Here is a 17,200-nt window from a genome sequence, read left to right as displayed (position 1 = left end):
CTTCTCCGCTCCTGTTTTCAATGAGCTTTCCCGACCACATTTCCTCATATTGAATATAAGGGGTTAACTGACTTCATGTTGTCATAGAAACACTCATGCATTACCAGTCCAGTGCTGAAGACTGACAGGCCAATGTCGAGGAAGTGTTTGGTCATGGATGAGCCCCTCGTTATCCCCCCCGGGCTGGTTTCATTCTCACGGGAGCTTCGCTCTCTCCCGTCTCTCCATGTAGGCTGAGAGGCTAAAATAACACACTGTACTCTGCTGCGCTATAAAAAGACCGCGCTGCAGAGAGAAAGGTGCCCCCACACCTGACGACAGGTACAACATGATCCAGTCTGTAACCTTGTCAAAGCTCTCTGAGTCTGGCAACTGATGTTAGATTATTAATCTTAAAACATTTTGGCAACATGAAAGTCCAGACAGGATTACAGGCGTCATCATACAGGAGCTGCTCTGCTTTTACTTGCTTGTGGCGGTGTTGCTGATCCATTGCTTCATCCCCAAAATGACTCATTTGGGAAATCTTGGAGTGCTTGTGTAGGCAGTGGAGATGGATGTATGCAGGTTTAATGGCAGAAATGAAGGCAAATATAGAAATACTCTATTATAAGTAAATGTCCTGCATTAAAGCCACAGTTGGTTAGTTTTATAAAAATAGATTTTTGTCATATTTGCTGAAACTATATCCTGTCACTATAAAGGAGTTAAAAATCACGTTACTTTAACATTTATAGCTTTTAATGACATTTGCTGGAATCTACTGTTGGAAAACAACCAGTCAGAGCCGAGGAGCTCTAAAGCAACTTTCGATCATGTCAAACTGCTGAACTGGGCAGCATCAATCAAATGTAAAATAATACTGTTACTGCATTGTCTATTTCTCACCTCCAGTGTTTTCAGAAACAGGCCTGGTTACAAACGTTCTCATTTTACACCTAAACAGTACACTAAAGTGTGTTAAGTGTACAGTGTTTAGCTTTGAGATGTAGAGGAGTACAATTATAAAGTAGCATACATGGATATACTAAAGAAAAATAAATAAAATAAATAAAAAACACATACAGGACCTCAAAATTGTACTTAAGAACAGCAATTTAATGAAGGTACTTTGTTAAATTCCACCACGTTAACTCCATACACCTCAAACCAAATACACTCCTTGTATAGTATAATATAAGATACAACTTATATTGAGGAAAATTGATGTGCAGCAGTTGCAACACAAAGTGGTAAAGATATTTGCAAATAGTGCAGATACATAAAGTGCAGTCGACCGAGCAGAATCAAAGCTTTCACTCATGTCTGGGTCTCACGCTGTTTCTCCCCTCGCCCTCGTCTTGCAGGCAGAGACAGCGGCCAACAGGATCTGCAAGGTGCTGGCTGTCAACCAAGAGAATGAGCAGCTGATGGAGGACTATGAGAAGCTGGCCAGTGATGTGAGCACTCCCTGATTTTTCCTATAATTGTCCTGCACCTCCTCTGCCCCTCTGTCTCCCTGTTCTCCTTTTAAAGCCGCTCCCTCGCCTCCCTGTCCCCGGGGTGTGTGTGTGCTCCGCGCAGGTGCAGGGTTACAAACAAACAGAATAGATTAAGATGAAAAGGCAGCCAGGGAAACACTGTTGGTTGGAGGATGAAACATAAAAGAGTATCTGAGTAGTAATCTTCAGTCCTTTAGCCTGTGTTTTTGCGTGTTTTGGCTCATTTATAACAAACTGCACAAGCTTTTTCTTCACATATTTTTCAAAGCATTTCATTTTAGATTGATGAAGGTTATTTTTACTACATCGAAAGCCGTAATTTTTTGAGACTATTTTGATAATTGATTAATTATTCAAATGATTTTTGAAGTAAAAATGCAAAAAAAAGTCAAGAGTTGCAGCTGGATATGCTACAATTACATTTCCCAGATATCTAGGATTGATAAATAATTCTAACTAGTGGAAATTATACAAGCACTAATAGAAATAACATCTGAGAAATCTACAATTTCTTTTATAACTTGTCAGAACAGAATTTTAGATATCAAAAAAGAAATTACTACTCGTCAAATGTCATTGCAGATATCTTCAATGACATAAGTACAAATCCAAAATGAATATGGTAGTTTAAAAGTCGACCGGCAGCTTTGTAAATGATATGACGCCCACTTATCAGAAATGGTTTGTTGATGTGGAAATATCGGAAATGAAACTGATATATCTGAAATGAGCAATTATATTTACACTAGTTACAACCCTTTTTAATTATGTGAAAATTCAATTGTAGATATCTTTAATCGTTATTCTAAATATTGAGAATGGAATTACAGGCATCTATAATTAGATTAAAAATATCTGTAAATCAGTTTTTAATATTCAATATGTAAAGTCTACACATCAAAATATATTTGTAACATGTCAAGATCATTATACAAATGTCTTAAATTAACATGTAAAGTAACATCTAACAGATTTTGATATTTTTAAAATATTTAGACAAGTGTAAACTTAATGAGCAAGTGAAACAAGTGAAAGGTTGCAATATCATGTTCATTATTATCACAAGTCAGCACTCAGGAGATAGATACCTCACACACACAGAGACAGGCGGCTCTGAAGAGCCGTGCACGCTTCACACACTTGAGACAAAATGATGAAATTAGAAGCAGTTAATCAGTGAGGTTTTGGCTCGTTTGCAGTACGAGTTTCAAGAAAAAAAACAAATACATTCAGGCTTTTACTTGGTCGTGACCTTTCTGAAGATTTTTACCTATAAAATGTGCCGTTCACTACATAACTTGAACATAATCCTTTAGTAACCAAATTTAAGGGATTTTCAATTAAATGTTTGTGTGTTTATTCAAAAAACACTCCTCAAAAGTCTCAAAAATCAAGTATCAGAGAGACTGTTGTGATCTGATAGTTATTTTTTATTCTAAAGAGTTCTGTTTATGATGGAAAATGATCAGCTACATTAAAAATGACATTTTACTAAATGGGATAAAACATGCAAAAACACAAATATTGCCCTTTAAATCAGACATAAAATGCTCTTTGAGTTGCAAGAAATGAACAAAGCATTTAGTTAATCAATTAACTCATCCTCTTTTCTCTTTTTCCCTCATTTCACACATTTACATCCACTACACCTCATTTATTTTTCCTTTCATTTGCACGGTTTTCCCTCATGTCTCCATTTTATTTCCCTTGAATGGTTCTTGTTTCTCCTCCATTCCCTCTCTCTTATTACACACACCTGCACACACATGCTGACACACCTCCACCAGCTGCTGGAGTGGATCCGCCGCACCGTCCCCTGGCTGGAGAACCGCCAACCCGAGAGCACCATGCAGGCCATGCAGCAGAAGCTGGAGGACTTCAGAGATTACCGCCGCCTCCACAAGCCGCCCAAAGTGCAGGAGAAGTGCCAGCTGGAGATCAACTTCAACACCCTGCAGACCAAGCTGCGGCTCAGCAACAGGCCCGCCTTCATGCCCTCTGAGGGGAAGATGGTCTCGGTAGGTCGCAGAAACTCGTCAAAGTACAAACTCACACACGAAGGAAAAGTTTGACATCCAGGCCTCCTCTGTACTGGACTGTGATAGTCTTCAGTGGCCAAAGAGTTACCTCAGCCTCCATGAATCATGTGGCACACGCTGCCAAGGAATATTTGATCCCATTTTTAACCCGCGTCTCAGCTGGTCGTTTGTTTGCTTTGAAATGTCCGTCTAGAGAGCAGCCCAAATATGGCTTTCATTGCCTTTTATAGAAGAACCTCGAGAAAATGTTTCCTCTAAAACCATAATACCAAATAAACCAAAAAAAACCCCCTGAAATCTAATAGTATATTTTTTTTTTGCTCCAGTATTTGAAATAGAAAAATATGTGACGTGAATAACTGGATAATCACAGCTGTTACAAAACTTGCACCATCATTTTTGTGATAACACAAAACATCAATGAAATGTACTATTTGTACATTTTTGTTGTTATTTCCCTCAATTTAAAGCTGCAATAATTAATAATTCTGTAATAACAATAGATCAAATGACTCCGCAGCTCTTGTAGAGATGAACTTGTTGAAAATCTTCTATATATTTTATATTTATTCTGTTAATATTAGACAATATTAACAATTTTACCTTTTTTTTACATAAAGACCTTTATACTGTATCTCCTGGTGAAGAAAGGCATCTGATAGCAGTACAAGAAAAGCGATGTCCCAGGTTTCAAAGACTTTCAGTTTTTTTCGTGAAATAGAAAAATCTTCTGTACGTTGACTGCCAAACAATGGACATTTGACCAAGATGGAGAATAGTTGGTGAACATGGTGGAGCATCTATCAGCTAAAGAGACATTCCCTTCATTCAGGATTTGGTGGAAATCTAAGCCAGGAAAAACAGAGCTAAAAGTGACTGAATATTGAATTTATATTCATCAGATGGACAAACACGACTCAAAGCGAATGCAAGAGTTGCTTTTTAACTGCTGAATGTGTGAATAGTCGACTGTTTGTGAACAAGTTCGCCATATCAATATTCACAGCTTTTTTCCGCTGCTCCCAAGTGGCCAAAAAATCTGTGAAAGCAGGTTTAACTTTAGTTCAATGCAGGTGATGGTGCACATATGACGGTCGTGAAGGTCTACTGTCAGAAAACTACATTTTACACTTGTAAAAAACACCAACAGGAAGCTTGCTTTTTGGTTTTCACTCTTTGCAGTCTAATTTAAACATTGTGTCAGTTTCTTCTTCAAGTTTTCTCTCTTTTACTTCTTGCAGGACATTAACAATGCATGGGGGAATCTAGAGGGAGCAGAGAAGGGCTATGAGGAGTGGCTCCTCAATGAGATTCGCAGGCTGGAAAGACTCGACCACCTGGCCGAGAAATTCCGCCAGAAAGCGACGATCCATGAAGCCTGGACTGAAGGTACAGGGGTGTTTGAGAGGAGAAACTCTGGATTTCTAATTGCAAAGATCCAGCTCCTGTGTTTAAAATGACAAAGGCAAAAAGCCCAAATAATGATCTTATTTTTTTTTAAATCACAAAATTAAATAACGATAATTACAATTATAAAAACAAATTTTTTTTTTTTTCCATCATAGCTTTACTGCTACATTTTCTGTGTCTCCCCCTGCAGGTAAGGAGGAGATGCTGCAGGAGCGCGACTACGAGAGGGCCTCTCTGTCAGAGATCAAGGCCCTGCTGAAGAAACACGAGGCCTTTGAGAGCGACCTGGTTGCACATCAGGACCGTGTGGAGCAGATCGCTGCCATCGCAGCAGAGTTAAAGTAAGACATGATAAACAGGAGCAAAAAGACTGCAATTCTACCTTCTGTTGATCAATGTACAGTAGGATTAAAGGGACAGTTCACCTTAAAATAAAATATACATGTATTTTCTCTTACCTGTAGTGCTATCTATCAGTCTAGATTGTTTTGGTGGATTTGGGAAGAACTGTCTCTTTAAATAGAAGAGAATAAGTTGAGGAGTGTACTTTAAGTACGTTTGATCTTTTATGGTTGTATTGATCATCTCTATCTCACTTTGTGTTGCTGCTTGTGACTGTTTTTCTACTGATTTATTTTTTTCTGAATTTCTACCATAAACATCAAAAGTCCCTGAGTTGTAGTTCACTTAATCTGCAGTTCTAAATGATTAAAAACTAAAAAAAAAAGCAACACAAACATAACGAGTGACACAAAGTACCCCGGCAGGGGCTTACAGAGAAGTTTCAGTCCATTAAAAAAAGATAAAAACAAACACAGCAGGATCACAGAGGCATTAAAGTGCATCCAAGGAAGACATAATGATAAAAAACAAATGTAAATGGAAACTGCAGTGATGCAGATAATTATAATGAATCTCTGGTTCCCCCTGTCTGTTTGTGCTCCAGTGAGCTGGGCTACTACGACTCCCCGAGTGTAAATGCTCGCGACCAGCGGATCTGTGACCAGTGGGACACCCTGGGAGCTCTGACCCAGAAACGCAGCGAGGCTTTGCAGGTGAGTTTTGAAAGAGACTCCGGGGTAACCCGAGGAGAATTCAAAATAAATGAGTTACTGAGGAGTTTCTAACTTCTAAAATCACTTTGTTATCCCTGTTTTTAAGTTTTTCCTTCTCTGGCTGGTGAGAGCAGAAATAATTACACATTTAAAGATGAAAGTGTTCTCCCTCCCAGTGAGACGCTGTGAAGACATTTGATTTTCAGGACTCCCACTGGCCTTGAAACTCCTTTTAAGTTTGATTTGAGATTTTTTTTATTTGTGAAGATACAGTACGACCCCCCAGATCTGTCTGTATGCCCCAGCTCTCTGTAACATCATGAATAACATGAAGCTTCTGTGAATCTTTGAGATTCACCCAGTATGACTTTAAAGGTCCTTTTAAAAACCTTGTGAATCTGTGTGATAACCTTGTTTTTTTTAATGCTCCATAGAGAACTGAGAAGCTGCTTGAAACCATCGACCAGCTGTACCTTGAGTTTGCCAAAAGAGCGGCTCCGTTCAACAACTGGATGGAGGGCGCCATGGAGGACCTGCAGGACACCTTTATCGTCCACACCATCGAAGAAATCCAGGTGAGCACACAGATGACTCACAGCAAAGAATAGAGGAGGCTTTATGTACAGTAGAATCAATAAAAGTATTGACATTCAGCATGTAAACGGTGGTGTGTTTGTGTGTTGTGTCTCAGGGATTAAGCACAGCCCACGAGCAGTTCAAAGCCACACTGCCAGAGGCCGACAAAGAGCGCCTGGCCATCCTGGGCATCGAAAATGAGATTGCCAAGATTGTGCAGACTTATCATGTGAATATGGCCGGCACCAACCCCTACACCACCATCAACTCGCAGGAGATTAACGCCAAATGGGACAAGGTAATAAAAATCAATCAAAAGCATTGCAATACACACTTCAAGAGGATTTTTAATCTTTATTTATCCAAAGATGAACCCAGTAGTTTCATGTTTGCACGGTACAGCTACAGTACATTTGCTGACCACTCATCTAACAATAAGGTACAAGTTAGATTTATTTAAACAAAGTTTAAAAAATAGCTTGATCTTGGATGTTAGGGGTTAACCATGTCTCTGTGAAGATATGCGCAGAGCAGTCTCTGATTTCCCGTGGCTGAGTGAGCCTCAAAAGCATCTCATCCACTTTATTCTCCTGAGCTTGGACATTAGCCAGAGGAAGGCTCTGTAGAGGAACAGCTCACGGTCCAAGTCGGGTCAGCCTTGCTCTGATGCGGGCTCTCCTCCCTCCCTTTGTGGGGCGCTTTCGGTTTCGTTTCTCCCCTCTGGTCTGACTGGCCGCTTGGTGTATGCCGTTGGCGGGGATCCTCTCGCAGTTTGCTGCACCAGTCCAAACCCCACACAACTTTTCCTGATGTTGATTAGTGCTTCTCTGTCGCAGAAAAGTCGTGCTTCGGCAGAAGGGGCCATGGTGTCGAAAAAGCAGAAAAATATAGCAAAAAACTATCAAGATAAGTCTCAGCAAGAGAGGCCTAAAGGTCTAAAGTGCATTTAACTATTACTATACTCTCTGTAAGATGTTGCAACCTTTATGTTTGATGGAAAATTTCAAATTTTAAAACTTTTGCTTTTGATATTTCTGGCTCAGCAATCATATATTTTCAAGTCCTGCACAGGTCTGACTTTAAAGACCCGCTTTTAATTCGGAACGGTGAAGTGCAATACTACAGCTGCCCCTCCACCAGCATATGACCAATTAGTTCTGCAGCCCGACCAGACTCACTGATACAAGATCTACTGCCCGACCCAAAACAGCAGGTTCTATAACAATGCACTCAAATCATTTGGTTAAGCAACACATTTAAAGTTTTTGCTTTTCAATTTTGGACATTTCATACATGTAAAACAATAAGAAATTGATTTTAAAATTAGGATAATTCAGGAAATACAATTTAAATGTATATTTTTTGCTTATTCTCATAATATTAAGCAGCACATCTCCAGATTTCGCAGATTTAGCAGATTTCATACACAGGGCAATTCAAAGTGCTTTACAGAGTTACACAGTTAATGTGCCCGTTACGCAACTGATTCCAGCAGCAATTATACTGCAGCTGTTGCAGAGCTGACACTAAAAAGTAGTAATTAAAGCATTAAAACATTGAAATAATTCATAAATATTATTTTGTTTAAATATATTTATCATCCAACACCCATAATCTAAATGGCATGTTGTTTGTGTGTTCGACAACCAAACATGGAAATAAATTTAAGATAAAATACCACCTGCAAATCAGCTTTTTTTACCTGATGCAGGACTCTCTGTACACTCTGGTCAGTGTGGACTCTTATTATATTTAAATGAGCCTGGCTGCTTATATAAAATGTGTTACTGCCAGTCCACACTTTGCTTTATTATCAACTCAAGAGGTCTGTTTTTATATTCAAAACAGGAGCACGATCCTCTTTTACAGTAGGGTGAAAAAGTTAGCAGATCATTTCAGTTTATACGTCATCATTATGTTAAAGGGGGAATCAAATTAATGTGTATTAACACCTTTGGGTTTTCCGTGACTCTCCTTCCTGCTGCAGGTCAGACAGCTGGTGCCTCAGCGCGACCAGGCTCTGATTGAGGAACACGCCCGGCAGCAGAACAACGAGCGTCTGCGCCGACAGTTTGCCAACCAGGCCAATGTCATCGGGCCCTGGATCCAGAACAAGATGGAGGTCAGTGTGAGAACGAGGGCGGCGTGATGACAAGTGCGCCGCTTCACTCTGTCACTACAGCTTGTGTGTCGTTTAGTCTGTGTGAGAAGTTACGCTGCAGTTTTGTGTTAAGTTTAGTCTCAAACCGTCCTCCTTTTGAACCCAATTATGTTCCAAACACACACATGCAAAAAAACAACAACATGATGGATTTCTTCACTAATTGTACTGTGATACACAGAGTAAAAGCTGTAAATCTTTTATTTGATTTTTTGACATGTATAAGTTATTTAACATCTGATGTTTACTTAAAAGCTGTTTAAACACAAATAATGTATTTTAACTATATGAATGATAGACACTGATGTGCCTTATGCTCCCTCCTTTCCTTACGGTCAGCAATGCTTGTTTAAAAAAAAGGGGTCACGGCTCTTCTGCAGTGCACTTAAGATGATGTGGAACATTGCGATTGGCTTAAAGGGATCCAACAAATAAGTCTGTGCATTTTGGGTGGAGTTGATTTACAGATCTAGACATCCTAGAGAAGTTATGTCCATTGGAATGAACAGGGTATCTGAAGGTGTTGAAACAAGAATTTTCTGACTCAGATTTTGGTTTCTGAAATTCTTTTAAAACACATGAAAACAGGTTGTTCATAGTCAGTGTGGCTTCAGATTTGCGTTACCTGCAGTGATATGTAGCATATATACATTTGGATAAGAATGTTTTTGTATGACAGGGTAGTGTGACGTAAAGAAATAACTGCCAGGCAGAGGTTTTAATATATTCTTGTCATGAACTCCACTTTGCAATGACTCAGTCTTATTAAATACCCTGTGTGTGTTCCTGCAGGAAATCGGCCGCATCTCAATCGAGATGCACGGCACCCTGGAGGACCAGCTGACGCACCTACGCCAGTACGAGAAGAGCATCGTCAACTACAAGCCAAAGATCGACCAGCTGGAGGGCGACCACCAGCTCATTCAGGAAGCGCTCATCTTCGACAACAAGCACACCAACTACACCATGGAGGTAAAACCTGGAGCCCAGCTGTACATCACCAAACATGACATCTGACAGTTTGACATTTGACTATCTGGCAGAGATAAAATTCTATTTTAAGTGTTTATGCTGTTGATTGTTGTGGTTTTCCACAAAAAACAAGGCAAAGGATGTTCAGACAGCCACAGGAAAAGTCTTTAACAGTTTACGCTTTCCTCACGCTGCAGTTTATGTCCAGTCTTTAGTGTAAATTATTAACTTTGAATCATCAGCCAAGTGCTGCAAAACTACAAACCCCCTGTCGGTCTGTCTACCTGCCAAGAATTATTTTTATAGACCAGAAGAATTCATATTAATTTTGTTATTAAAATTCTGCACATCAAGTGACCCATTTGCAAAAGCTGTTATGTAGGTGTTTGTGTGCGTCAAGAATCAGCTTCTGTGCAAAGCGTTCTCTAAAGAGGTGAGAGCAGATTTAAAATGCCAGGTTAGTTAATTTATTTATGCAAATAATATATTTTGTCTGCTTCTCTATTTTTCCTTAAGTGCTCCTCTTCTGTTATGGTTTAACCAGTGCGAAGCTGCTGAAATACTCAAACAGTGGAGAAAACGTAGTGATTTCCAACTATTTTCTTATCCAGTGTACCCCAACTAAAGTTCCCCCTCATCAAACTGTACCCCTTTGATAAATAAGCACTGGACTGTTTAAATCTGAAACTCTAAATGACATTATATATATTTTGGCTTTGACTTCTAAGTAGTCAAAAAGCATCTGTAATTGCTATTACCTAAACTTGATTAAATGTTCAAATGGCTCTCTATAATGTTTTAACCTTGCATTCAATACTTTATGCTGTCCTTTTGACTTTTGTGCTAGTGTGCTAACTAGTTTAAATGCACACTCAATCCCAAAACATGTTTGTAAAGCATTAAATCAGTCTGTTTGTATGTTTATTTTCTCCCTAATCACAATGTGAAAAGACATCATATAATTTTTTTATATCAGTTCGTATTTTTTTTGTTTTTTCTAAATGATCTGAGCTGCTGAGCTCAATGTTTCCCGGTAAACCCTGGTTACTGCATAATTATCTCTAAGAGAACAGGTAACCATGGTTGGGAATAACTGATTTATACTCATGTATTCATGCTGAATAACAGGCTAGTGTAAGGAATCAGTCATCATTGTCCTTTGAAATATTTTTCTCATTGTCAAAGTGCACAATCAGAGGCCAACATGAAAACATCCAAAGCATTTACGTTAAAAATTTGCTGCTATTAAATGTCAGATTTTTGCATTTTCCTGATGCAGTGAAATCATCTGATCCTCCCTGCAAGTCAAACATTTTTTTTTTAATCTCCAAACACAGTTTAACCCACAGCAAAAGCCGAGCTAAAACCAAAACCTCTGAGACTCCTTCCTCCGCCTTCCTTAAACTTCCTCTGATCTGTGATTCTCTCTCCTCGGCAGCACATCCGCGTGGGCTGGGAGCAGTTACTCACCACCATCGCCCGCACCATCAACGAAATCGAGAACCAGATCTTGACGCGAGACGCCAAGGGCATCAGCCAGGAGCAGCTGAACGAGTACCGGGCTTCCTTCAACCACTTCGACAGGGTCAGTACTCGCACTGAGTCACGGTGCAGACACAAAGAGAGGTGCTGCAGGCGGCACGCTGCTCATCTTCAGTCAGCTGCAAACATACAACACAAACATGCTGTAAAGTCAGAATAGAAACAAAAAGGTTTTGTGTTGTTTAAGGAGTCATTCAACATTTGGGAAATATATTTATGAGATTTCTTTCTCCTAATACAGCTATATCAAAGTTGTAAATACAAAAATTCGGGATCATTCGGGGGTTTTGTGCCAAAGTATTTCCTTGTTGGGAGTCGTGACTTCTTGACTCTGTTTGTTGATTAGTGAGATGCGTGAGCGTAAATGCTAAGCTAAGCATCTGCTAACTCCAGGGCTGAACCCAAATCATTATTATTGAAGTTAAATCAGATTGGGCAGTTCTATATTAATTTTCTACAGTTCATTTTGTTTTCCATACAGAGTTTTATAGTTTGAACAGGCTGAGTGGGACGTTCAGTGTGATAGTGACATTCATATAATACAGTGTACAAGCTAAAGCAGCTAACGACGGGTCGCAAATGCGCAACATTTTTTGCAGAAACTAGATATCAAACAAATGTCAGAGACTGTATCTTATTAACTGGCTGTGAACTGTAAGCTGATCACATCTTCACCCTACAGTGCAGTGTCTCTCTCCCTCCGTGCTGCTGCCTGCATGTCTGCAGGTGCTTGTACCAAAGAGTAGCGTGAGAGTCAAGAGCACTCACTCCGCAGCGAAATCTGGAGACGTTTTGGTCACTGCAGAGCACACTGACTCGCAAAATACCCCAACAAAAATACGACTGCTCGACTTGAAGCAATTGCGGTCGATAATTTGAATCTCCAAATTTCAAGGAGCAGCCCTGGCCAGCTCTGTGAATAAGTGTATTTCTAAGAAGTTCTGGTGTAAGATAGATCTCATAACTTCTGGCACATGGAGTCACAAGTTTGTCTTTTATATATTTAGACTTCATCAAGAAAGCAGAGAAGTTCAGGTGAGAATATGTAATTTCTGTATTTGTCGTGTCATGCTGCCCATGGTGTGGCTAACGGCGCTCTTTTAATGATGCTTTAACCAGAAAACATCGAGTGTGCAGAGTGTAGAGTTTGTGTGTGAAATGCATCAGGCTGTTTATTGACCTTAGCGCTTGGTTGAAAAGGGACTTACAGTTCAGTGACACAACATTCATCTTTAACAGCTCGAGGGCTCTCAGGCATGTGGTGAAAAATGACAGAATCAGCGGCATGCACCGGCTAAAGTCTTTTATTGTGAAAATCTACGGATGTCTGCTTAAGTTAGAAATGAAACAGAGCAGGTAGAATTGAGAATCTCTCCGTTGAAGGCTGTTTCTTACTCGCTCCCTCCTGCCTCCAGACCTCAGTGTTTACACTGGGGCTCACCGTGTCAGGAACAACACCAATTATGGATGAGTTTTTATTTAGCTCCTTCTCCTCCTCCTCCTCCTCCTCCTCCTCCAGCTCTCCTGCTGACTCCACCATTACCTCATACATTTTTCCAGAGCTGCCGTATTGTTAATCAATAACTGAGGTTGACGATCGGAGCCCACAGGAAGCTGAATGTGGACCTGAACTTGTGCTATTGTTTCATATTTCATTAGGATTAAGTCTTCTCCTTCAAGGCTCTCAGGCTGACATTTGTTCGGAGGTGCGAGGAGAAGGTGAATCGAGCTTCAGCACCAGATTAATCTGACCCATTAGAAAGAAAATCACTTTGACTTTAGTTTGATGGGGAAAAACTTAGCCTGTGTTAGTGAAATATTCAATCGTCAAGATCCTGAAAAGTGATTTATTAACCAAATATGTCAAACATTTGCAGTTTTTTTGTTTGTTTTTATTGGCAGCCGAAGATTTACAAAAAAGACAGTTACAAAAACTTGACTTCAAGCCTGTTTTGCCGATAATAAATCACAAAATCAAGTGCTTAACGGTAATAAATGAAAGCACAAGCCAAAAGACTAGTTAGCAGGTAAACCAGAGAAAGCACACAAGGATACATTTTAAAAAGTATATTAGTAAAACAGACAAATAAACAAATAAATAAGAAGAAGAAGAAGAAAAAGGGGGGGTCATGGCTCACGTCCATTTCCATTTATTATCAAGACAGCCGTCTCTATGCTGTGAAGAATATTTTAAATCAAAATCAAATTCCCTCTTTGATCAATTCATTTCCTGATTATAGCTACTCAGATGGCATGATTTGCTGTTTTTTACAAATTGAATATTGTTGTGATAAAATGGGGGAATGAATGTGATTGCAAATGTGTGAGGTGTTTATTTTCTTTGGTGCTGTACAAAAAGGTAAAGAGACACTTTTGCTTCCAAGAGGAGCATATATATTGTGTTGTTAAGTACGTGTGCCATCGACGATACGAATAACCTCACCACGGGCCGCGTACTGTAGTCTGCCTGCCACACTGCACATTAACGCCTCTGAATGCCCCTCGCCCAGCATGGCAGCACTGCTGCCACCGTGTGTTCACCTGCCAGATCCTAATGAATATGCACTGTGTTCTCTGTTCTCTGTCTCCTGCATGGCCCCCTCCCTTCACCCCCGATCACCTCCTTTTACCCCCCTGTGCATGGTGCACTCTCCCTCCACCCTCCTCCTCCTCTCCCCCCCTCCAACACCACCTCACCTTCCTCCTCCCCTGTTCACCCCTTCACCGTCACTGACACCGCTGTATGTGTTGCTGCATGGCCTGTGGCCCCCCGACGCCTCGCCTGGCACTGGCCCCCCACACCCCAGGACCACTCGGGCACTCTGGGCGCAGAGGAGTTCAAGGCCTGCCTGATCAGCCTGGGCTTCGATATCGCCAACGATGCACAGGTACTTAATCGTAGCCGCACCCTAACTGTGAGAGGTTTAACTGGTTTCTTTTTTTTTTCCTTTTGTATTTTTCCCTCCTGTTTCCTTCTTTCCTTCCCTCTTTTATTCTCCCTCTGTTCCCACCTTCCCTACTGTTGACATTTCCTTTGTGATTTTCAACACCTTGCAACGTCCACATGGTGGATTGTCGCGGCTTTTCCTCCTAAATTCTGCTCTTTGTTCATCCTTTACTCCTCCAATGATTTCCCTCCGCTGTCCCTGCCGCTCTTTCTGCTCCTCCTGGTTCGTTGACCTTGTAGAAGAGATCAGGAATCATGGATGCTGAAGACTTCAAAACCTGCCTTATCTCCATTGGTTACAACCTGGTAAAGCCACGAGCACTCTTCAAGTATCAAAGTTTTGTTTGTGTGTGATTAACAAGACCAGACGGAAATGGTAATGCGTAGCTGTAACCCTTATTTTATATATTTTTACCATATTTTAGATTTTAAAATGTTTATTTTCCTTACAGTTCCATTTAAGGAATATATAAGAACTTATTTATCACCCAACAGTGCTTCGAATTAATTTAAAACTCGCTATTATATTATTTTCCTTTACTAAAAAATTAACAAGAGAAGTTATCCGAAGTTATATCTCTGTATGCAGTATATCTATCCTTTGCTGTGTGTTTTTCCTGTGTTGCCATGGGAACAGAGCCTCACTCCTCCTCTCTGTTGCCCTCAGGGTGAGAGCGAGTTCGCCCGCATCATGAGCATAGTGGATCCCAACCGGATGGGCCTCGTCACCTTCCAGGCCTTCATCGACTTCATGTCCCGCGAGACGGCCGACACAGACACTGCCGACCAAGTCATGGCCTCCTTCAAAGTCCTGGCAGGAGATAAGGTACAGCGTTACGTCGTCGAAGAGGAACAGTGTGAAATGCCTAGATTAAACTCCATTTGGCCAAAAGAATAATATCTAATACAATTTTAGGGGAAGCAGAAAAAAAGTAAGCACAATATGAAAAAGTAAAAAACATAATACAGAAAGACTTTAAACAACTACGCAGCACATTTAAAGCCACTATTATCAATACGTTATATTAGCAATAGATTGCATGACTACTTAAATGAGAAAATAACACAGAACTTTTGTGTGGTGTTGTTTTGGCTGTTTCAGTGAAAAAAAAACAAAACTGTGATGAACCCAGTGTACACTATATGTCTAACACCAGAGGGCAGACAGACAAAGTTACCAACTATTCGGTTGAGCGTTTAGCAGCTGAAGAGACAGATAATCCCGTTTAGGAGTTCTTGGAGTCCAAAACAGAGATAAAAAGAGAGTGAATATTGGACTTACATTCAGCAGGTGAAAAAAATCACATCTGCTGGATGTGTAATAGGCAACTTGTCGGTGACAAGTTTGCCATATTAACATAAGATGTTTTTAAAGGTGCAGTATGTAGGATTGAGGGTGATATTTTGTCAGAAAAGCGAAACAGAAAATACATGCTATTTCCACTCGATGCACTGTCACAATCAGTGTTGCTGCAAATCAATAACATATCCCAGGCTATGATCAGTTAAAAATAAATCTACTTTGCATGTAGTATGTTGAAAATAATTCTTTTTTTTTTCATCTAAAAACAAAGTGGCATCTTGACATAATCTGGCATTTAAAGTTTTAAAATTTTGTAAATTTATGAATGTTTGATATGATTAAGATTGATGTTGGTTTAAAAATGTACTCAATGAAAGTAAAAAAATAGTATTAATATCTAATATTTTTTAAAGTTGATTTTGAAAAGAGCTTTTTGTTCGCAGAGCGAAATGTGTGTGTGTAATATTAAAGCGTGCCCTGAGGGTTAAACTGTATCAGTAGCTTAAAGCTAATTCTTTTCACAGTAAAAAATGTAATTTTATTTTTCTCCTCTTTGACAGAACTACATTTTAGCCGACGAGCTGCGCCGGGAGCTTCCTCCAGACCAGGCCGAGTATTGCATAGCCCGCATGGCCCCCTACACCGGCCCCGACGGCGTGCCCGGAGCCCTCGACTACATGTCCTTCTCTACGGCCCTGTACGGAGAGAGCGACCTGTGAACACTCTGTCAGTCGTCCTGACTCGGGACCACCAGCCTACCTGCTCTGATCACCGCCACGTCCTCCGACTGCCCCGCCACCAAACTCCTGTCCTACTACGCTCATTTTTTGTACGTCTCTGGCCTTATCTTTTTGTCATTATCCTCTGTCTCCTCCTCCTCCTCCTCCTCCTCCTCCTCCTCCTCCTCCTCCTTGTCCCACCTCTCCAGCCTCCTCACCGCTCCCTCACACTCTGTCTCCTCGTTGTATTTGCTTCCCACGCAATGCAGCAGCTCCCCAGGTTTACAAAAGAGGGAGAGAGAAAATGTTTGTTTCTGTTTTTATTTTCTTGTTGTCATTGTTTTTCTTCATAAAATGAATAAAGTTAACATATTTTATTATACTGAACAAAAAAAGGTATTTTTCTTCACCTGATTGAAAATAAGAGACGAAAATTGTAATAAAGAAAAATTGCTATACTTTCTCTTCTTATTCTCTGTTTGCTGCAGGGTTCACTTGTGGTTTTAATGGATTTATTGTGACAGTTTGTGCATTTAGCCGACTCTCTGAAAAGTGAATGCCTATACCCAGTGCCGTGCACACACATTTTGTGGGGCAGGTGCTCAAGGAAAAAGAAAAGAGCAGAAGACCATAATTTTTTTGCATGCTTGCTTGTGTAGACTGCATGGTCAGGGAGACGTGGATGCTGCATACAAAATGCGTTTTTCAAAATCAAGCAAATATTATACATTAATATTATTTTCTACTTTATTTCTACTTAAGTCCTCATCATAAATATACAATGTTTATTGATTTTCAGAATTTCACCCCTTTAAATGCCAGGTTGTTGTCATTATGCCCCAATGTTTTTAGATGCAAAATACTAAAATTATTATTTTCACTATAGTACATACTAAATAGATGTGTGATTGCTGTAGGATCAAAAAATTGCAGTTTAAATGGAATTCAATGGCATATTCTTGCACTTAACAATATGAATGTAACAATTTTGCTTA

The 17,200-nt window shown here is 40.1% G+C and overlaps 1 protein-coding gene across 5 annotated transcripts in view; it reads left to right on the top strand.

Annotated features, from left to right (window-relative positions):
- actn1 (actinin, alpha 1) overlaps nucleotides 1-16,663 on the top strand; it is a 74,231-nt gene extending 57,568 nt beyond the window's left edge. For 2 of the 5 annotated variants that reach the window (XM_088087970.1, XM_042500100.2), the window contains exons 9-21: nucleotides 1,347-1,439; nucleotides 3,269-3,499; nucleotides 4,762-4,909; nucleotides 5,121-5,271; nucleotides 5,877-5,985; nucleotides 6,420-6,560; nucleotides 6,677-6,859; nucleotides 8,549-8,683; nucleotides 9,515-9,694; nucleotides 11,133-11,279; nucleotides 14,424-14,489; nucleotides 14,851-15,009; nucleotides 16,047-16,663. In XM_088087970.1, the coding sequence (XP_087944096.1) occupies nucleotides 1,347-1,439; nucleotides 3,269-3,499; nucleotides 4,762-4,909; nucleotides 5,121-5,271; nucleotides 5,877-5,985; nucleotides 6,420-6,560; nucleotides 6,677-6,859; nucleotides 8,549-8,683; nucleotides 9,515-9,694; nucleotides 11,133-11,279; nucleotides 14,424-14,489; nucleotides 14,851-15,009; nucleotides 16,047-16,205 (1,902 nt within the window). In that variant the 3' untranslated portion in view covers nucleotides 16,206-16,663. Of the gene's footprint in view, nucleotides 1-1,346; nucleotides 1,440-3,268; nucleotides 3,500-4,761; nucleotides 4,910-5,120; nucleotides 5,272-5,876; nucleotides 5,986-6,419; nucleotides 6,561-6,676; nucleotides 6,860-8,548; nucleotides 8,684-9,514; nucleotides 9,695-11,132; nucleotides 11,280-14,043; nucleotides 14,125-14,423; nucleotides 14,490-14,850; nucleotides 15,010-16,046 lie in introns of all 5 variants that reach the window. The other 3 variants (XM_088087969.1, XM_042500098.2, XM_088087971.1) reach the window with 2 other exon arrangements.
- Nucleotides 16,664-17,200: the final 537 nt, after the last annotated feature.

The sequence above is a fragment of the Plectropomus leopardus genome, chromosome 14 (genome assembly GCF_026936395.1).
Source record: "Plectropomus leopardus strain MGB_pleo_1.0 chromosome 14, ASM2693639v1, whole genome shotgun sequence".
Lineage (NCBI taxonomy): Eukaryota > Metazoa > Chordata > Actinopteri > Perciformes > Serranidae > Plectropomus > Plectropomus leopardus.
Note: the sequence above shows the minus strand (reverse complement) of the source record. Positions and strands in the feature narration are given on the sequence as shown.